We start from the raw sequence: 20,606 nt of genomic DNA, 5'->3' as shown, positions 1-20,606 counted from the left end.
TTCTTTCCTTTTTCTTTTGCCATACAGAAGAAATCCTTTTTCCTTTCCATCTTTCCTCTGTTTTTTTTTTTTCACTCCCCCCCACACAACACACAAACCCCCTCAATCATAATGGACAGACCAAACAAGCCCTCGGCGCTCGCCACCACTCCGGGCCTACCGCCGCAGGCCTCCGTCACCATCTCGCACGGCAACGAGCGCGTCGCCGCCGAGCTGCCAACGGGCGAGTCCGTCGTCGTCCTGCTGCACGGCGCCACTGTGCTGAGCTGGAAGGACGCCGCCGGCGACGAGAAGCTGTGGTTGAGCGAGGCGGCCAAGCTCGACGGCACCAAGGCGGTGCGTGGCGGCATCCCGCTCGTCTTTCCGGTGAGTTACAGTAAAAGATGAGGAGAGAAAACTTGCAGTTTTTTTTTTTCTAAAAGAAAGGAGGTGGGGGGATAAAGGATAGAAGACTAAAAATAATCATGTCTGGAAATAGGTCTTTGGCGCGGGCAGCAACGGCGAAAAAACAAAAAAACTGCCCCAGCACGGCTTCGCGCGCAACTCGCGATGGGAGTTTCTCGGCAAGTCGACCAGCGAGGGCGACAGCTCCAACGTCAAGCTCGACTTTGGCCTCTCGTCCGAGTCGCTCGCCGACGAGTACAAGCAGGCCTGGCCCTACCGCTTCGGCCTGCTTTACAGCGTCACCCTCACCCGCGAAAGCCTCACCACCACCATTGTCATTACAAACGACGGCGACGAACCCTTTGAGTTTCAGACGCTCCTGCACTCGTATTTCCGCGTCAAGGTGAGCGCAGCCCACATATCCATTTTCCCCCATACATTCTATCATGCTTCCTTGTCCCCCCCCCCTGCTCCTCGCATGACTTGGACTGACACGCATCAACTATTTTTCTCAGGATATTGCGCAAGTCTCCATTGACGGCTTCGAAAACGCACCCTACGTCGATCAGCTCGCCGGCATGGCCGCCAAGACGCAGGCCGGCCCCATCACCGTTGATGGCGAGCTCGACAGCATATACACGCCCGTCGGCGGGCCCAAGCAGTCCATTACGCTCCGCGAGGGCAGCGACACGCGTCTGCGCATCGTCCGCGACAACCTCGACGACGTTGTTGTTTGGAACCCGCACGTCGACAAGGCGGCCGGCATGGCGGACTTTGCGCCCAAGGACGGCTGGAAGAAGATGGTCTGCATCGAGGCCGGCAGCGTGCGCGGCTGGCAAAAGCTCGACAAGGGCGACGCCTTTGAGGGCGCCCAGACAATTCATCTGTAAAAAAAAAAGCAGAGAGCAGAGAGGGGCGAGCAAGTAGGATAGCAGATGGCCGGCATGCTGAAATTTTAATTGAGCACGACATGACTATTGAAATTGCCCAAAACGGACTACAAGACACCAACTGACCTCGCAAGCAAAGTAATGAACTAAAGAAAGAAGAATCTCTGTTGATTTTCCATGCCATTCATATCCTGTCGTTCCGTGATAGATTCATCCTCATACCCCATCCCCCATCTTCTCATATGATGCCTTTTTTGGATAGCAATCAAGTCATGCGACTCAATAATGTTACTATTTGGGACATGGTGTCGACACCTTTTGTACTTGTCCATCTCTTGCTCCGCCCAGTCGCGGCTCCATCTATATACAAAACAACCTCGTAGACACACAAGCAATGACAGGTGCTGCAGCAAATGACCAGCTCTAGTTCTTCCTACCCTCTCTGGAAAAGTGATCAGCGACTAGAAAAGCCAGCTCCAGGGCCTGCTTCTCGTTCAACCGGGGGTCGCAAAACGAAGTATAGTTGGTAGACAGGTCGTCCTCGTCGAGGCCCTCGCTACCACCCAGGCACTCTGTGACGGCGTCGCCCGTCAGCTCCAGGTGCATGCCGCCCAAGTAGCTGCCCTGCTCCTTGTGGATGCGAAGCGACTCTTGGAGCTCCTTGTAAATGTCGTTGAAGCGGCGCGTCTTGATGCCCGTTCCGGTCGACAGGGTGTTGCCGTGCATGGGGTCGCATTGCCAGACCACGCACCGGCGGTATTCAGAGTCCTCGACAGCGCGAATGTGCTTGGGCAGGAGATCGGCAACCTTGCTGGCGCCGTAGCGAGTGATGAGGGTAATCTTGCCAGCTTCGCGTTGGGGGTTGAGAGTGCGCAGCAGAGCCAAAAGATCGTCGGTCGGAGTGCTGGGCCCAACCTTGATGCCAATGGGGTTGGCAATGCCTCTAAAGAACTCAACGTGGGCATGATCGAGCTGTCTTGTGCGGTCACCAATCCACAGGAAATGGGCTGATGTGTCGTAGTATTCCTGCGTGTTGGAGGAGCTGGGTTCTGCGGCCCCAAGGCGTGGCGAGCGAGTCAGGGGCGTCGCAATTCTGCTGCCGCCGGGCGAGTGTGAAGCGGGCTTCCGCAGATGGCGGGTCAGAGCCTCCTCATATTCAAGGAGCAGGCCCTCGTGGGAAGTGAAAATGTCGACAGTCTCTAGTTCATCCGGACGAGCATTGATGACGTGAAGGAAGCGCAGGGTCTGCTGGATGCTTCTAGCAATCTCAGAGTACTTTTCCTTCAGAACCGGATCACGAACATGTCCCAGGCCCCAGTCAAAAGGATGGCGCAGGTCAGCAATACCAGATGCAATTGCGGAGCGAATAAAGTTGAGTGTAGCCGCCGAGTGGTGATAAGCCCTGGGGTAGCATGTTAGCTTGATGATGCCGACGCAAGACTGCGGATGTGTCGAACTCACTTGAGAAGGCGACTAGGGTCAATCTCGCGCTCATCCTCGTGGTACCCGTTGAGAATGTCCCCGCGGAAGCTGGGCATCTCCTTGCCATTGACAATCTCGGTAGGGCTGGACCGGGGTTTGGCGTACTGGCCAGCCATGCGACCGATGCGGACCACGCGCTTATTGGTGCCCCAGATGAGAACTACGCTCATCTGCAGCAGCAGCTTAATCTTGGACTCAATGGCATCCTGCTGGCAGTAGTCAAACAGCTCGGCGCAGTCGCCGCCTTGCAGCAGAAAGGCGTTGCCCTCGGCCACGTCGCGCAGGTGAGCTTTGAGCGAGTTGATCTCGGACGGATGCACCAGAGGCGGCATGCGGCCGAGCTCCGCGACCGACTTTTTCAACTTGGCCTCATCGGGGTAGGCGGGAGACTGCTTGATCGGTTTTGAGCGCCAAGTATTGGGCGTCCAGCCAGCGGCAGGGACGTCGTCGAGAGGTGCGGGGAGTTTTGGTGAAGAAGTCATTGTGGTTGATGAAAAAAGAAAACAAAGGACTGGAGTGTGTCAGGCACGGGAAGAATGAGATGAGTGAGATGTGTGCCTTTTGTTGTCTTGGGCCGGTTGCGCGTTGAGGCGTTGTGTTTTGCCAATGCTGCAGAGTGACTCAGAAGTATCTCAGTCGGCTTAAGACGCACCGGAGGTGTGGCCTGATGCAAGATGGCTAGCCAGGGAGATATGAAGCTATAAGATGCGCAGTGCCCAAGGGTATCCAAAAAATAAATTACCTCGTACGGATTGACTGCAACTGAGCCAAGTGTATCGCAGAACAAAGAGTGGTGAGTAAAGCAGCTGAATGACTCCTTCACGAGCTGTTTCCTGAGCTGGCACTCGCAGACCCTGCCATTTTTTTTCTTTTCGGCATAGTCCCGAGAACGGCCAATCAAGATTACGTGAACGTACTGTGCCGATTTGCTGTCAGCACTGTGCAACAACATAAGGTTGCTCAATATTATCGACTTTGAGCATCAGCAAATTTTCTCAAACGAGATCTTTTTTTTTAAATCAATTTAAGTCCTTCTACAAGGCCGTGCAGTTTCAGGATACAATACGTGCTCCTCTACAAGGCTCGAGCGCTATTCGATGACTACAAGTTGCAACTCAGCTGAAGGAATCATAATGATTTCTGATTAGTTGTCTTGGAAAAAAAAAAATAAAGTTCTTTTTAAGTTTATTACGCTCATAAATTTTGATCTTTTACCGTTTCATCCCGATTGCCTCCAACCTGCTGCGCACATTGCAAGGGTGCAAGTCTCGCGCCATACATGGTTGTGTGTAAGTGCCGTACCGAGACTAGCCGAACGTCTGCACGACAAGTGTCTATTTCACACTTGATCCCTATGTCTGTCTCGATTGTTCTGTCTACAAAAGTGGTGTACACCGAAAAAAAAAAAAAAAAAACTTCCTTTTCAGTTGTACTGAATACATCAAGTCGCATTTCGTTTTGGGTAGTTCAATGTTGCCTGCCTCTGGCGGGCCGACATCACCATCGAGCCCCGCCGCCAATAAGTTCTCCAAAAACACCTCTCCACAAGGCAAATCCACGCCGCCGGCGCGCGCCCTTTCTTCTCTCAACCACATACAATTTCCTTTCCCCCACCGTTCATACTCCCAATCTCAACCCGCACCAAACTTTCCCTCCAACCATGGCCGACGAGCAGCCTTCCACCGTATCCTCCTCCGCCGAGGACCGCAAAGCCGCCTCCGCCCTCGCCAACCTCGACTCCCACGACGACGCCGCCGCCTCCTCCTCCACCGTCGACCTCGCCGCCGTCAACAAGGCCACCAAGGGCGGTAGCGGCAGCGGCAGCGGCAGTGGTAGCAGTAGCAGTGCCGCCGCGTACAAAAATGTCAAGGTCGACGCTGCCGACGTTGCGCTGCTCGTCGAGGAGCTGGAGCTGCCCAAGCCAAAGGCGACGGAGCTGTTGAAGCGTCACGAGGGTGACGCCGTCAAGGCGATGCGCGCATATATTGCTGCTGCGTGAGGAGGAGGAAGACTTCAGCAAATTATGGCATCGACCTCGCCTGCATGAATAAACGACGAGAGACGAAATGCAAAAAAGAAACAGGTGCCAGAGGAATAGGAATCTCCAGGCGCACAGATTCATAGACATAATATCCATTTGCAGCAACATGCAATAGTATGTTTGTTTGCTCAGTCGGAAACTCATTTCTGCTGCATACACCAAGCACCATCACAAGACAGATATATACCTTTAGAGCTTCATAGCCAAGGCAAATATATTCTTCGACGCCGTCCTCCATTTCAGGTTCTAGGCATATATATATATGTGTTCTGCTCATGTACATTTCGTCCCAGCCGACGCCATTCCCACCACTCATCATCATAGTAATAAATAGCCTCCTCGCCTTTCCACCTCCCGCCCTCCCTCTCAAAAATTAAGAAAGACAAAAAAGACAGCAAAAAGTGCAAATCATCCAGGAAAAAAAACACGCCAGGAGTACCTAGACTCGAAACCCTGGTTTGTATCGGGGTATCTTAATAAAATGAGTGGCTGAAATGCTAGCAATGCTTCAATCTTGGCTCTTCTTTCCACCACCCCGTCTTTCACATCAACTCCCTCTCGTGCGGCTTGGCTGCGCGCAGCCTAGTACCAAGACTTGGAGAGCGGGCTAGCAATCTTAGGGGCAAACTGCATGCTCTTACGACGAGCCGCCATCAGGCGCATGAGCACCCTGTCATCCTTGTGCGGGCTCAATACACCCTCGCCCAATTGATCGTAGATGCCGTTGCCGCTCGACTTTGGTGGACATGTCCTCATAAGCACCTCCTCCCGCGAGAGTGACATGTGGCTGTCTTCTTCGCCTTGCGAGGGTGTTTCGGGCCCCTCGGTCGCATATCTAGAGATTGTCTCCGGAGCAGGCGTCTTTGGCACTGGGGTAAGGATAAACTCGGACCACTCAATGTCGTCTCCCTGTTCCTCGCCCGCAGTCTGATCAGGCGGTGTCTGTATCCAGATGCCGCTCTGGCGACGATTGTAGGAGCTAGTCTGCTTCGCAGGTGTGCTGACCAGAGTACCGTTCTTGTTAGCCAGGGCCTTGGGCTCCATACTCTTTCTGCGGCGAGCACCACCGCGGGGCACAAAGGCCGTGTCAATGAGGTATGGGTTCTCGTCAAGCCACTCATTCTCCTTTTCGCAGTCGAGAACCCAGCTAACGCCGACGCACTGCACAACACCATTTGACCTTCTGACCTTCTCCATCGTTCTCTTGCCACCATCCTTGAAGACGACGTGGGTGATGCCAATTCGATTGCAAGATGACTCAGAATTTGAGGCGCTGTCCGGGTTCCAGCTCCAAGACTTGACACACTTGGCCCCCATCTGCGTTAGCAGGTCAACGAAAATCAGGCTGGCATCGGCACCTTCACTGGTGTGAACGTCAACGAATACGACAGCACCACGGAGGAGACCCGAATCGGTGTTGCGTCGGGGAGTGCGAGCAGGCGATCCCATGTTCGACCACATGTCGCACTTGCTAGCTGGTGTGGCCGGTTCGTCATCCATGTCAAAGGTGTGGGAGCCCTGCGTCTTCTCGGGAGAGTAAGAGATCACAGTAGCGCTCTTTGGCAAGCTTCCGGTGCCATTGTTAGGGATACGTGAGGCGCTGAAGCGGCGTGACTTGGTAGGGCTCGACTCGTCGGCCGGTTTCAGGGGAACCTTGGTAGTCGTCGAGCAATTTCTCATGGCGGGCCGTGCCGGTGTTGTCGGCGGCCACATGCGCGGGCCATTGAGTGCTGGGTCAACAGGAAGGTCATTCTCATCGCCATACTCCTGGCTGGCTTCGGACAGGGAGTCGGAAAATGACTTGGCGACACTCCGCTCAGCACAAGGGCTCTCGTGTAATTGCGACAGGTCCTCAGCTTCCTGTGCGAGGGCAAGGTCTTCATCGGTTACTCCTATATCCTCATCAAATGATGGGTCAGAAATTTCACCATCTGTAATCTCACAACCGTCATGGGTATCGACCTCTTGGGTCTGAATTTGCTCCTCAAAGAAGCTCGTCTTCATAGGTGACGGCTCAGCGACCGGTACAATCGTCGAAGCACGAGGAAGACCAGAAGCTGGCTGTTCGGCCTCGCTTGCTGGAGCAAGGCTTTCCGAGGGCCAAGTGCCAAGCGTCTGGGCCAGACTCGTGAGGCCCATGGTAGATCGCCGGTTCTTATTGAAGCTCGGTGTGAAAGTAGACGGATCCTCGTCGAGGTCCACCTCAGAATCAGAATCAGACATTGTTGTCTGTTCGTGACAAGGGTCCGTATCTTTGGCTCGAAGCTGAAAGTTAGGACCTTGTGGTACCGCTACTGGCTGCCCAGTGGTACCAGGCCCCGGGTTTTCGAATGAGCTATCCACAGAACCTGAGGACTGGCCAACGGGGGTCAGGTCGAACCTTGGGGGGACAACACCATCAACCTGCTCGTAAAAGGAAAATGTATGCACGAGTTCAACTGAGTCATCCGTATCAATCTTCTCATCCTCGTCGTCACGCGGCACAACGTCTGATAGTCGGCCGTTGAAGCGGGATGTCATTACGGAATTCTCTTGGATTTCCTCGATGGGCTCCTCCGGAAAGCCTTGATGTGATTCTTCTTCGCAAGTAAGCTTCTCTGAAGGGCGACGAGAGTCGATGCGCATTGACGTGGATGCAGCAATGGGCTTCATCGCAGGCGTCTCGCAAATGGCGGCGGCAGCTGGCCTCTCAACCACGGGCTGGAGATACAAAGGCGCTCGCTTTGCAGGAGACTGGAACAGGGAGGCCTTGAAGGCGCTCTGGCTACTCGGTGGCTTACTTGTCGGGGGAAAAGCCATGCTCTTGATTGGCGACGGCGGCCGCTTTGCTGGTGTTTGAAATAATGTGTTTTTTGATGACAGATTTCCCGTCTTTGTGTCATTCTCAATTGAGAAGGCATTCGATTTTGTAGGCGAGCCTGGGACAGGAACCGCTCCCATCTTTTTCGCCGGTGACTTGAGTGTGCCTTTGTTGGGCGATGTTGGTGGTCGACGCGGAGGCGAGCCGAATCCGATAGTCGCACCCTCTGGCGCGCCGAGAATGGCGGTATTAACGGTAATTGTAGAGTCCGAGTCTTTTTCGAGCACGGGTAGCTCAACAATCCTCTTTATAGGAGTCAGATCGACTTGCTCGATTGCCCCATTCCTACAAGGGCTCCCGTCGCCGGCCAGTTCGTCGTCCTTGCGCAGGACCGGGATCTGCGTGACCTTTCTCGGGCTCAGAGGCTTCTTTTCGAGCGCGGCAGCGTTTCTGGCGCCCTTGCTGGCTGGAGTTGGGGGTCGCCGGGGCGGGGCGGCGTGCAAGCCGTTGGGATCCGAGTCCTTTCTGGTGGTCACTCTCATGTTTTCCTTGTCCGGCTCGTCAAATTTGACACTCTTCTGGGCGACTGGTGCGGTTTTTCTCACTGTGCTGGCACGTGAACGTGTAGCAGCGGATGCTCTCCTCATCGAGGGCTGGCCCGTCGACGTGGCTGTGTTCCTCCTGGGACGGCCGCGCGCAGGCTTGCTCGGCTCCTCCTTGAGCGGTTCGGCGGGCGTTTTCTTGACTGTGCGGGTAGTACGTGTCGGCCTCATAGGTTCGGCGCGCAGAGAAGAGGCAGGTGCATCGACGATGCCTGAAGCCCGGCTAGGACGGCCTCGTAGGCGGCGTGCGCGGGCCTCACCCTCGTGGCAGTCGTCGTGTTCATCCGCGCGCGTCTTTCTCTTAGTCGCGGTGCTCGCTGCGGACGATGCAGCTGTAGAGGAGCCAGCGGTCTTGGCCCTGGCCGCTGCAGTGACGATCTTGGTCGTCTTCACGGTCGATGCATTGGCCTTGGCCGCTGCTCGGGCCCGCGTCATCCGCTTCGGCGGCGAATCCATTCTCGTTGTGGGCAGCAAACGACGCACGTAAGTCGAAAGCGTGCAAGGCTGCTGTTGATACTTGTGTTGCTGTGCACAACAGCAGAAATCAAAAAGCAACGCAAGAACCCAAGCAAAAAAGAAAAAAAAAATAAACAAATGTTTCTTCACGAGGGCATGTGGTCGCGATGCGTGATCTAGGAAGTGTGCTTGGCCTGCGCGTGCAGCTTCTACCTAGTCAAGTAGCCCCAGTAATAGCTTCTCTTTGTTGTCGCCTAAATTGGTCTTGTTTAGCTTGCGTTGCTCGGCAACGGGATCGGCCCGCTTCGGCTCGGCAGCGCGGAGAACCCCAAGGGATCGCGGGCATATCACGTAATTCATTATTACTTATCCGACTTACGTTGTTCTACCATTAATAATGACTGCAACATACGATTGCTTCTTGCAGTTTGTCATTTCTGCTCATCTTCGTTGACGCAACAACATCGTGTGTCGGGCCAACTGGTCTGGGGTCCACCTCGACCCCTGCCAATAAAAGCATCATGTTATAGCCGTTCCTGCAGCATCTTCTCCATACTCATGCATTTGCTTTATTTCCAGCTCCCACCGATATGATTCTATAGCTCCGTCTAGCACATGATCCCTCGGGACACTTAGTAAGTAAATCTATCAGTGCCTTCGGCGGCACGTCGCACCGCCTTCTGTTTTTGCCCGTACTCCTTAGGGTATACCTACACAAGAATCCGCGCTTGAAACAAAACTGTCCTTCATACAATGCAACTTATCATGACCCATTCGTCCGATACACGGACAAATGTTTGCATCGCACAACAAGTTTGCTCGCCACATTCCCTCAATCACCCAGAGGCGCGAAAATCCCGTCGCGGTAACCCAAAATGGGTATGAAAATTAACTATACATGATGAGCCGTGTAACCTGATCATCAAACCAGACCAAAAAAAAACCGACAAGGGACAGGGTATCATTTGTGGTCGTCGTCGTCGTCGTCGTCAATGCATGCGACTTCATCTGAACGGAGTCCTGAATGGGCCATCCACTCGAACATCTCTGGCAGTCTCTGGAATCAGTCGCAGCCATTCGTTCCAGCTATCAATATCAACATTCTCATCCGTCAGTCGTACGTTGAGGCTGATTTGCGGCATGCTATCAAATGAAAAGCTGCTTCGGTGCGCGCTGTGCTGATGCATCGGACTCAAAAAGACTGACGGTAATCTTGAGTTGCCGCTCACCATCATGTGAAACGGTGTTGGAAAGCTCAGCATGCCTTCAGCTTCCGAGTGGCGGTCTTGGACAAGCTTTGGGTACGCGCTCAGCAAAATAGCATGTAGCTCAGCTACCGAGAGAGGTTTTGCGCGGCCAGCTCGTATCCTAAGCTGCTCAGCCAAAGCCCTCGTGAATGTGCATCGACCCAGTGAAGCTGCATGATCCTCCGAAATAGATGCTCCCAGAATTTCCATAACACCCTGCTTACGAAGAATCCTCGAGCAAGGATAAAACGCAGCATCCATTATAACCAAGACATCGGAAGATGCCTGTTCCAGTGGCTGTTGCAGCGTGCTCCACCTCACAATCGATGCTTGTTGGCCATCTCGAGAGCTATTTTGGTCAGAACAATCCGTTGGGGGGGTCAACTTTGGTGCAATTTACCTAGCAAGACACATGTCTCTATTCTCATCCAGAAATGTATGCCCAGCATAGTACACAATCTTCAAGACTTCACGCCGATCCTCCTCTTCCGCAAATCTGTCTAGTGTTCTCGACAGCCACCTCCAAGTATCTTTGGCAAATCCGCGCTCGTTTGAAGGTATCATCTGTATACGAAACACGAATCGGTACTGCTTTGCAAACACGTCGGCTAGCTCTTGAGTCGCAGCATGTACATTTGCTGCGTCATCATCATCTTGCCATACAAGTAACAGAGCTCGCACGTCGAGATATCGGCCGCGATTTGTAGCTGACAACATTCTGTTGGCTGTAGTCTGAATATCGTTCTTGAAAGATTCGATGCCAGGCAATGAAAGAGACTTCTCGAGTCTTGGGCCTGATGGCAAAGGCGTCCGTAGCCGCGGGTCGCTCAGCGACAGTCGGCTTCCAAGGTGGTGTGACGTGGACGGCCCAGCCTCAATCTCCATATCTTGTGTCTCCGATGTATACATCGCCTGAGACTCCCGCATAGTTACCACGGAGCTTGTAGACTCCTCAGCCCCCAACAAAGAAGGTGGCGCTTCTGGCATTGCAGGGCTATGGGATCGATCGAATTTGCTAACAAGGTCCTGCCATGTCATGTCGTGATGACTTGGTTGACACTATTCAAGAACCAAAGTTAGTACAGCACAAGTCAAAGCCCTCTCCACCACCAAAGATACACCACTCTGAAATTCACTGTGCAATACGATAGTTTCCCCAATCCACTTACAGCAACTCTCCTACGGCGGCAATCGCGACAGGCACCAAGCTTCCTGATCAATGCAGCCCGCTCTCTAGATTGTTGGGAAAGAGGACCGGTACGTCTCCTACTGGCGCGCCGGTTGTTAGAGACGTCGGTTCCATCTTTAATAGAGAAAATAGACTGATGCAGGCTGGGGGAGGTGTCGGCACTGTACGATGTTGTGTTGGTCTCGGAAGAAACCAAGGTGGCCGCGGTGGCCTGTGTTGAGATGGGAGAGGCGGTATCGTTTCGGAGTGGCGTGGCGGAAGTTGCGTAATGTAATAGATGTACGGGGCCTGCACCAGGTGTCGAAGGCCGGTGATGGTACCGAGGTGTTGCTTCGTCATGATGCGATATCATTGCAGGATGTGATGTAGGCGAAATGGAAGACCCAGGGTCAATGGCCGGACGCGTTTGGGAATATGGCTCCGTAGTTCGAGGCTCCATGGGATTCATTCCTGACTGTTTGGCGGTGGAATTCTCACTCGAGGATTCAGATATATTCTGAATCGATTGCATATCGTCGAGTAGCAATACAAACCGCGCGGCGTCAGCGGCCCATGATTGGAAGAGTAATGACCTGTACGAAAATGTCCGAGGTTTTCGAAACCAAAAATCAGACTTCTAGATGGCTAACACTGTGCTTCGGTCATAAAGTGACTACTTCAAGTAGCGAAGGTGTCGTTTGAGAGTAAAGAAGAATTGGTGATGGCTGACGAGGTGTTGAAGATCAACTCCCGACCGTTCGTTGCAACAAGGGGTAGAACTGTTGCTATCGAGTCCACACGCGAGAGTAGAATCCGGCTTCTGGCAAAAGAACGAGGAGGACGACAACAGGACCGAATATTATGGCAAGCTTTCTTTCTCAAGTGGCGCGCCTCCGAGGTGGATGGTAATGCCCGAAACCCCACCAGCATCCACCAAATGCTAACGAAATGCCAACTGTTTGGCGGCGATGATGGCGGAAACGACAAGCGGCTGGGGCAGAATGGGGCGCAAAGGGGAGAACACGTTTGTCAAGGAGTCCGATCTATGGGGCAAAGCCCTGAGAAGGGGGCTGCAAGTTATAGATTCTCGTCCTGGCACAGTTTCGGGCCCTATCCCAAGTGATTTGCTATAGCCGTGCCCGGATGTGTACAGGACGGTGTCTGACAGTGACGAGGTGAGCGCTCAGCCCTCGGCGGATGGGCTCGAAAGCAAACAAAACGACAGAGATGAAGGAGCGTTCCAGGTGAGAGAGGAAGACAAGGAGAGGAGGACAAATATGTTGTCCGCCGAGAGCATTACTTCTTTGGGCAAACTGCCTGGTGGAGTGGCTCCTGGTCTTGTTTGAGAGGAAGCTCTAGGCCAAACGGCGAGAGGAGTACCAGTGTGAGGTGGCCGAATGGGGCGAGGGTTGTGGAAAGCAGCAGCAGGGAACCGAGAAGCGATATCCGAGCAGTGAAGCAAGTGCGCGCACACAAGTGCTAGTGTTTGTGTGCGACAGCGGCCGGCATGTATGCTTGTGTTGGCGATTTGTTTGCATTGACAAAGCTTCCATCAGACTTGAATATGCGAGCCTATAACAAGGTAACCAGTCAGATCAGCAACAACGACGCCGAGCTAGGTAGCCACGAGACCAGTTAGAGCGCTTCGCAAGGGCCGAACGGGACTCGCCAGCAACGGCACAGGGACAGACCTCGGGAGGCCATGACCATGGACGTAATACACCTGAAAATGGGGAGCTCCCTGATGGGGTCGGGCGGTCTGGCTGTACGGAGTAATACACCACGTATCCGGTAGGTAATACCTCTACCCTCTGGCCAAGGTCCCCACGTACAACTACCCTGCCTTGCCTTTCCGACCGAAGGAAGCAGTGTTGGGACGGGGGTGTGTATGGGTGTACTGGTATGACCGCATGTCCACTACTACCAGGGCGACGTTAGCCCGGTTCCTGCAATCAACGCCAGAGAAGGTTACTCGTCGAGACGCCCTGACTTGGGAGGGGGAATGGTAGCCACGCGCAATCTGGGATGACATAGTTGTGTCGGCGTACGTGGCGGTCGCAATAGCTAGTATACGTTGTTGTCGGTGATTGGGTGTACACTGTACAGGCTCCCTCATGATTCAGCTCCTCGCCCTCCTTCTTGTTGACTCGTCAGTGGCCAGTGGCTAGCTATAGGTGTGCTTGGCGCAACCACCCCCAAAGAAACGGCTTTGGTCGGGAATCTAGGGAAAACGGCTACGACTTGGGGTCGGTTGGGGTGGTTGTGTGGGTTGGCTTTTGCTCAGGTGTTTTAGGTCCAGCTTAGGCCGAGCAAGGACAGACAGACAGGGCTGCCATGTTTGTTAGCGGGCGCTCTCTTCTCTCCGCGCCCGCAGGGGGCCTTTCGCGGCTGATGGTGGTTTTCTTTTTCTGTTCCGTTCTTGAAAGTCAGGCCTGAAGCAGTAGGCGCGGGATTCGAACTTGAAGCCCGTGCTTGATGCTCGTGGCCTGTTGTCCTCTCCATCTCATCAGTCAGTCGGTTAGTCAGTCAGTCCATCAGTCAGTCAGTCAGTCAGTCAGCGCGAAGCAAATTGACGTGACTATGACCAGCCAGCCGTCTCAGTGACAGGGCTCCGGTAGACCCTCACTGCCGGCGGAATGGATGGTCGGCCCATGGCCCATGCCCATGTGGTTCGAGCGGTGCGGGAGGAGGCGTGGCTAGTAGAGCCCATCGAGGCACACCCCTCCCGCTCATCCAGCGACGTGTTGTATCAGTAGTTAATCCGTAGTTACGAAGGAATACTCCGTACGGAGTACAGTTGTGCGTATTAGAGCATCACGTCCCCGTTGGTAGCCCTATCCTCCGCCGCCATTATTAGTATGCTCCAATACCGGACGGGTTCGCGAGGAACAGAGCACTCGGCGCTTTTCCTACGCCGTTATAGCGCTACCGCGAACCAATCGCTCGTGCCAAGTGGCAGGCCGTCCGTGGCAGGCAAAGCCAGAGGCGGGTTCTATTTAGCTCGCCCTAGCTCGTGCTTCTGGCGTGGCATGCGTTGTTTTGGAAGGCTAGGGGAATGACTAGGTAGGTGAGACTAGCGGGGTGCCGTGCAGGAAGAAGCCTGGGGCTGCCAATGTCTGAAGATGCGCGGTGCGGCGATTCCTGCATGATGGCTGATGCCGCTCATTTTGACAACAAGGCAGCTTGTTGCAGGCCCGGCCAGCTACTGGTACGCCGTCGTAGATCTCGAGCATCGCGGCAGCCCCATCGGAGCAATATGCGGGCTTAGAATGGAGTATGATAGCTCGTGCATGGATCCTCTGGATGCCGCCGAATCGCGTGTGCTGGTGCGGGAGTCGCATGGGCCACAAGTCGTGGCCAAAATCAATTTGACGATGCTCAATGATGCTCTTTGACGCGGGGCAGTGTTATTCGACTTCCAGTGTTTCTCATTGTCAAAAAGTTGATCCGAGGCTGCAGCTGGTGTTTGACTGTGATTACGAATCATATGGCTTTCGGGAAGGAAAGGAGGAGCCCGAAGAACCCTTCCTTCCTAATTTGACACTACGTGTCTCACATTAAAAGTTCGCCGCCCCATTCAACGCTTTCATCCAATTACGAGCTGTTCGTACTCAGTATGTTGGCGACAGCCTCTTTGCTTGACCCAGACCGGATACTCCGTACTAACTACTTGTCGAGATGTTTTCAGGTGGACATATATCTACGCCATATCCCAATGCACACGGACGGCCGTTGTACCGAGCTCCTGAAGCTCACGAGCGAACCTACGAACGAGTATAACTATAGGGTAAGCACACGCATGCAATCTCAAATTGTCCGAGGGCCCCTGTCGTCTGTGTGACAGCCAGACGCAACTTTGGAGTTTTGGGTCCGTCTTGACACCGTTTCTCGCCAACAACACGTTCAGTTGGCTATCCGCCGGCAATAACCTGCGCATCGTGGCAAAACAAAAAAAAAAGAAAAAGAAAAAAAGAAAGGCATCAATCAGCCTTTAGCGATGAAACCACGGGGGTGGGCAAAGGTTTTTGTCATTAGCCATCGAACCGCTGATCATGATAAATGTACCCCGCCAATACGGCTATCGCCCATGTTCAGATGCTACCCCGTTTGCGCATTCAACCACCAGCCTTTCGACCGAGGCTCGTCGGTGCTACTGTATGAGTAGAGCGCGAGGGCCTTTGCTCCACGCGCCTGTCTCTTCTTACCACTTCTATTACAAGGTGGCAACCAATAAGTAATAACTTATTAGCTGCTACTTCGCCGCCGCGGTGCATGTGGGATTGCAGGACAAGCCAACTCCGCCCCTGGCAGCCACAAGGCGATTGAAAGAAACCACCAACAGGCTTCACAATCGCTAGCTCGACTCCGTGACAACTTGACAAGGATCGTCACGGGCAAGTCTTCCGCACCCCTGGCCAGCCAATCATGCTCTGAGCGCATCATCCTATGATGCATCTTGACCCCGATGGCACCCTGCAACAGCCAAGTATCTGTAACCACGGTTGTGCATGCGCGTGCTTGTGCCCTGCAGAAAATACCGACCGCTACGCGGCAGCACACTTAACGATGACACAAGTGAGTTGGCCCGAGGCTCTGGCCGCACTCTTCGAAGCAAGTCTGGCTTCCCTCCGCAGCTCGGGCTTCACTGACCGACCTCACCCCCCTGAGTCTTGACCCTGGTTCCCGACGCCACTGGCCCATCTCGTCAATGAATCTCGTTTACCTCGCCGAGACTTTCTTTCCGATTAATCGCCAATTGAACTGGACGCGTCGACCCATTATTCTTCCACCTATCGAATTATTGAACAAGTCTGGATAATATCCGGCCTAGACTATCCTCCCGCCTCCCCGTTTTGACAACCTTCCATAATCCACGCCGTGGCTTGAACTAAGCAATATCAGAAGCACTGGTTGACGCGTGGTGTGTTTCACCCAGAGACTAGCACCGCGTTGTACTGCGGTGGACCGTGGGGAGCAAGCCGGATTTCGCTCTAGTGCGGTCGCTTCCTGAGAAGGAGCTGTGATACGCCAGGCCCCAAGACTGGTCGTTTCGTCTGACGCTGCCCACCAGAACCAGAGTCAGGAGCGCTCAGACTATCAAGTCGTGTCGAACAAGCAAGCGGCCGTTGTCTTTGTTGCGACCTGCAACTCGACTGTAGACTATCGCTCTCGCATCAACTTAGATCAGCGCTGAGTAGACCATCCTCGCGCGTTACCCTGACAACTCAAGACCAGATCTACTCGCGTCATGAGGTGAGATAAGGGAGCCATTTGCTAACACTATTCATTTGTAGATTGCGGTGCCTTGTCACTGTCGTATAACTGATTTGGTTGACTCCCAGTTCGTTCATCCAGTCCGTTCCATGTCCACATGGTTCAGTCTCGGCTGGCGACCTACCGTGTTTGCTGATCCAGCCTGGTAAGATGATGTAAAGCCTGCAGGCTCTGGCTTGGGCATCAACGCCACTCCACACAAGGCGTCCAATCCTCTTCGTTGTGCTCAATTCTAGATCATTGGCTGATACCTCATTCTTCTCTTGAATGGTTGGCTGGCAGGCCACACAGACGCACTTTAATTCTCTCATACACCGCCGCCCTCTACCCGCCTGGCGCTCACAACCTATCAGTGCCACGCCTTCAGCTACAGCCGACTTCTGTGCTAATTACGGAACAGTATCCTAATGCAGCATGCGGCTTGGGTTTATTAGCTAGCTCGTGGCAGGGATAGCTATCGTCGTACCCACGTGGCGCTCCCGTCCCCCCCACCATGCCTTGGCTGTGGAAGAAGCCTTCATGGAACATCACGGCAGTGGGCACGAGAGAAATGGAAGCCTTCCGCGCACCCATTGCACCCTGCACCGAGCTCAGCTTGGCAATCGCCGTCGATGACCCTCGCCAGGGTTGCGTGCACACCACACAAGCCACTTGCCGCGTTGACACTTCAGCTGCCTCGCAAATGCTAGCATTACTGGAAACTTTGCGACCACAGCATGTTGTTTCTTTCCGCAGACGATTCAATCTTGTCCCCAATACTCTTTTACACCCGCAACTTACAGTACTCATCGCGTTGCTTTTGCGTCCCTAGCCTCGGAGGCGACCACAGACAGGGCTCGAATGATACGCCGCGACAATTCTAAAAATATACCAGGCTTGCCTGGATCACGGCCCTCGCTTCCCTGACCTCAAAACGCACAGAGCTTTGCGGCGGGCGCTTCAGGAGAAGCGTCAAATTTCTATTATCCGAGACCCTTTAATCCTTGTCTCTTCCCTTGGCTGCTCTCCCTTTGCATGAAATTATCTAACCATGCTTTACCGGAGCGGCCGCAGTGCTTACACCAAGCTCATCGCGTCTATCGTCGATCAATCTCGCCCATTCCATGAGCAGGCGAGAGAGGTAAAGTTCCTGGTCGCGCTCCCGGAGAGCCTCTTTCACCCAAGACTTGCCCTGCTGGGCTATGCCCCTGGAGTCCATGACGCCGCTGCCCCTGCGGTCCTCGAGCACGGTAAAGTACGAGAGCGTCGTGTGGAGCGCCTGATACCGCACATCGAGCGGTGCAAAGTGCACCCAGGGTCTGAGACGTGAGGTATACCACGTCTTGAAGATGGTAGAAATAATGGGCATCCTCTCGGTGCGCAGCGCGCGCAGCGTGTCCGGCGCAGGGCCATCGTCATTGTCCAAGAGCAGCACGATTTTGCTGCCGTCGTCGCCTGCAACCTGGCGGTGAAAGTCCTCGCCAAAAAGCTGCTTCAACGTGTCACAGTTGTGGCCTGTGCATGCCGTATAGTCTGAGATGCCGACGTCAAGCGGCAGTTTACTATTCACCGCCGCGGTCCAACGCTTGGCGTACAGCCACTGTCGCACCTTGTCAACCATGATAGGCTTGATCAGCGTCGTCTTGTCTGTTGGGCGCGGCCTGGTCAGCTGGCCCAGCAAGCGCAGTTTGTGGTGGCCGCGCAAGTACTCTGGCGTAATGATATTCTGGCCGATGGAGCCCGACCAGGATACATTGTCAGATCGGTCCAGAAACGGCCTATCCGGGGCATTCTCATCTTCCCCCGCCTCAGCTGGAGCTGCCTCTTCGGGCCATAGCGGCAGCAACACGTCTGCAAAGTGCGCCGTCTTGTAGAGGCTGAAGAGGGGTAACAGCTTTTGCACTGGTCTCGCGTCAGGAGCTGACATGTAGAATCCGTGTAGGTTTTTGAGGTCGGGCTGCGAGCAGACCGAATCTAGCGACTTGTACCAATCTGACATGAGCTGCATGCTCGAATGACCCCCGACGCAGCGTCTGCAAAATCCGGCCGTGTTCCAGTAGGGATTCGCGCGGGAGGCGGAATTCGGCGGACAGGCTTGTCGGAGCAGGGCGCGAAATTCGCCCGCCTTCATGGCATTCTTATTTTCCGATCCTATATTTCCCCTATCTTCGATAACCCCCTGCTGCTCGCCATGTGTCTCGTGCGCAGCTGATATCTCGGCTGGGCGGACAGATCTCCCCGCGATGACATCAGCAGTGGCGGCATTTTCTGACGCGCGGTTATAGGACCACCTTGACTCCCACTTTGGCAGGCTACGAGGCGTCCGAGCCACGTTGATGGGAAGAGTCATGTCGGGGAGGTTTGATGAAAAGTTATTGGCCATGTGTACGAGTCGCGTGAGGAGTTGCCTACCGGCGCCGCCCTCGTCATGGCGCCCAATTGAGGCCTCGCCATTCTTGATGACGATTGTTGCGACGTCAGGGAGCTGGGTGGCCTCCTGTACAGCCTCGCGTAGCTGCTTTGGAGTTAGGTGCCAGAATGGCTCGAGGTCTTCGTCGATTTGTGGAAAATTGTCTCTGATCTTGGTGCGGCGGAGTTGCGCATACCACTCCTTGTACTGCGGAGGCGCCTTGCGGCCCCCATGACGGTCCTCGTAGATTCTGATGGCAGTACTGGAGGTGCTACTAGTAGAGGCCTTGACTAGCCAGTGTCTGTAGTCGATCTCGCTGTCGTATAGTAGCTGGTTGATGGGATGACGGTTCTCATACACAGGCACGCCGGCCAACAAAGCGTGCAAAGTGGCTACGGAAGCAATCAGGAAGACAAGCCAATTGAACAATCCGCGCGGGAGGTGCACAACAGTCCTCAGACGCTGCACGTATGTAAATACTATCGTGGTGGTCGTTACAACAAACAGCGGGAGTAGCACGGGAGCCCGGAAAAGGTAATCCCAATCACCGTAGCGAGTCGTATTTACGGTTGCCTGCCAGATACCCGCAATGGCTGTTGAGATACCGACTGGTCCAGTGAGGTTTGTATCGCAGATCCATAGGGAAGCCGAAACCATGAGGATCGACAGCGCTATGCCGTCAATCACGATGTCGCGATTATACAGAAAAGGGACATCGCCGCTAGTGTCCTGCATAGATATCCAGAAAGACCGAAGTGTATCAAAAGTGAACATGGAGAAAGCGACTAGTGCGAGGGCTTTTGAGATGCCGTGTATGCGTTCTCCCATGTGTTTTCCCCACACCAGCTGCTGCCAGGACAGTATAGCAATGGCAATGTCTAGCAGAAGTATTCCAGCCTGCGAGTATGAAACCAAGGAAGGACTGTCGAGTAGAGGTATACACATGTAGGATGATGGCGCGAATTGATTCGCCGCGGTGCTCGCTGCTGCAGCAAAGGAGAGGGAAATGATAAAGTGGCTTAGATGGCGCATCCTATCGCTGTTGACCCACGCCACCCAATCATGAACCTCGCTGTGCCAAGGGTCTTCAGAATCGCCATATTGGGCATCTTGCAGCGAGTCTCGCGAAGAGATGTATTGGTAGACGACAAGTGCGGGCCAGAGCCAAAACTATGCCACCACCACGCCGGTTAGCCATTGATCAACACGTTCACGTATTCGGGCGCGGTTGCGGCGCGTTTACCTCGAATCCAAAGGAGCTGCACTGCTGCTTCGTCTGAACAAAGAGGAAAAGCTCAATGCGCGTCGCAATGGCGCAAACCAGCACGACTAGACTCCATCTGCCGGGGCGGTTTGGGCGCGCCTCTTTCAAGCCGTTGCCCGAGGGGGACACGTCGTCGTCATCATCATCATCATAAAGGACTGGCGCCAATGTGCGTCGGCGGCTTCGGCGGGCACTGAACAAGGCGTCTACCGAGGGCCGTGTCTTTATGAGATGGGCCATGACATGGCAGCATGCAGACGCCAAGAGCAAAAGTAAAAGAGCAGAAAGATGAGGTCGACCTGCAAGACACGGGGCAAGGTTTTAGCAATGGCGCTTCGTGAAACTGTGCGTGGAAGAGAGAATCTCTTACTACGCAACGAGTGATTGTCCCAAGCTCGAGAAAAGTACCATAGAGATATACATGTGCTGTTTTATGAAGCCTGTTAGTTTTGCAAACTTGGAGTATGTAGATGTTTTTTTTTTTCGGTTTCTCCAACCTCAAGGGTGCGACGTGCGCAAAAGAAAACGCCTCCATGGTGGGTTCGGCGAGGAGGCTTCGCGAGTGTCGCTATTGGGACGAGGAATAGGTCATGACGCGATGAGTTCTAA

The 20,606-nt window shown here is 54.0% G+C and overlaps 6 protein-coding genes across 6 annotated transcripts; 2 read left to right on the top strand and 4 right to left on the bottom strand.

Moving 5' to 3' along the window:
* Positions 1–111: 111 nt before the first annotated feature.
* Positions 112–1,274, top strand: BBA_00395 (aldose 1-epimerase; the record flags this gene model as incomplete). The annotated part of the gene is made up of 3 exons (XM_008595492.1): positions 112–366; positions 479–787; positions 900–1,274. 3 exons carry the CDS (start codon positions 112–114, stop codon positions 1,272–1,274), a joined length of 939 nt encoding a protein of 312 aa, XP_008593714.1.
* A 423-nt stretch (positions 1,275–1,697) lies between these two features.
* Positions 1,698–3,238, bottom strand: BBA_00394 (3-deoxy-7-phosphoheptulonate synthase; the record flags this gene model as incomplete). Its single annotated transcript, XM_008595491.1, has 2 exons — positions 1,698–2,676; positions 2,736–3,238. 2 exons carry the CDS (start codon positions 3,236–3,238, stop codon positions 1,698–1,700), a joined length of 1,482 nt encoding a protein of 493 aa, XP_008593713.1.
* Positions 3,239–4,416: 1,178 nt separating this feature from the next.
* Positions 4,417–4,755, top strand: BBA_00393 (uncharacterized protein; the record flags this gene model as incomplete). Its single annotated transcript, XM_008595490.1, has 1 exon — positions 4,417–4,755. The coding sequence occupies one exon, from the start codon at positions 4,417–4,419 to the stop codon at positions 4,753–4,755; it is 339 nt and encodes a 112-aa protein (XP_008593712.1).
* Positions 4,756–5,379: 624 nt separating this feature from the next.
* Positions 5,380–8,655, bottom strand: BBA_00392 (signal transducer; the record flags this gene model as incomplete). The annotated part of the gene is made up of 1 exon (XM_008595489.1): positions 5,380–8,655. The coding sequence occupies one exon, from the start codon at positions 8,653–8,655 to the stop codon at positions 5,380–5,382; it is 3,276 nt and encodes a 1,091-aa protein (XP_008593711.1).
* Positions 8,656–9,616: 961 nt separating this feature from the next.
* Positions 9,617–11,530, bottom strand: BBA_00391 (uncharacterized protein; the record flags this gene model as incomplete). The annotated part of the gene is made up of 4 exons (XM_008595488.1): positions 9,617–9,712; positions 9,777–10,251; positions 10,303–10,961; positions 11,072–11,530. The coding sequence occupies 4 exons, from the start codon at positions 11,528–11,530 to the stop codon at positions 9,617–9,619; spliced, it is 1,689 nt and encodes a 562-aa protein (XP_008593710.1).
* A 5,838-nt stretch (positions 11,531–17,368) lies between these two features.
* On the bottom strand, positions 17,369–19,833 carry BBA_00390 (capsular associated protein; the record flags this gene model as incomplete). The annotated part of the gene is made up of 2 exons (XM_008595487.1): positions 17,369–19,611; positions 19,785–19,833. 2 exons carry the CDS (start codon positions 19,831–19,833, stop codon positions 17,369–17,371), a joined length of 2,292 nt encoding a protein of 763 aa, XP_008593709.1.
* Positions 19,834–20,606: the final 773 nt, after the last annotated feature.

The sequence above is a fragment of the Beauveria bassiana genome, assembly GCF_000280675.1.
Source record: "Beauveria bassiana ARSEF 2860 unplaced genomic scaffold BBA_S00001, whole genome shotgun sequence".
Classification (NCBI taxonomy): Eukaryota; Fungi; Ascomycota; class Sordariomycetes; order Hypocreales; family Cordycipitaceae; genus Beauveria; species Beauveria bassiana.
Note: the sequence above shows the minus strand (reverse complement) of the source record. Positions and strands in the feature narration are given on the sequence as shown.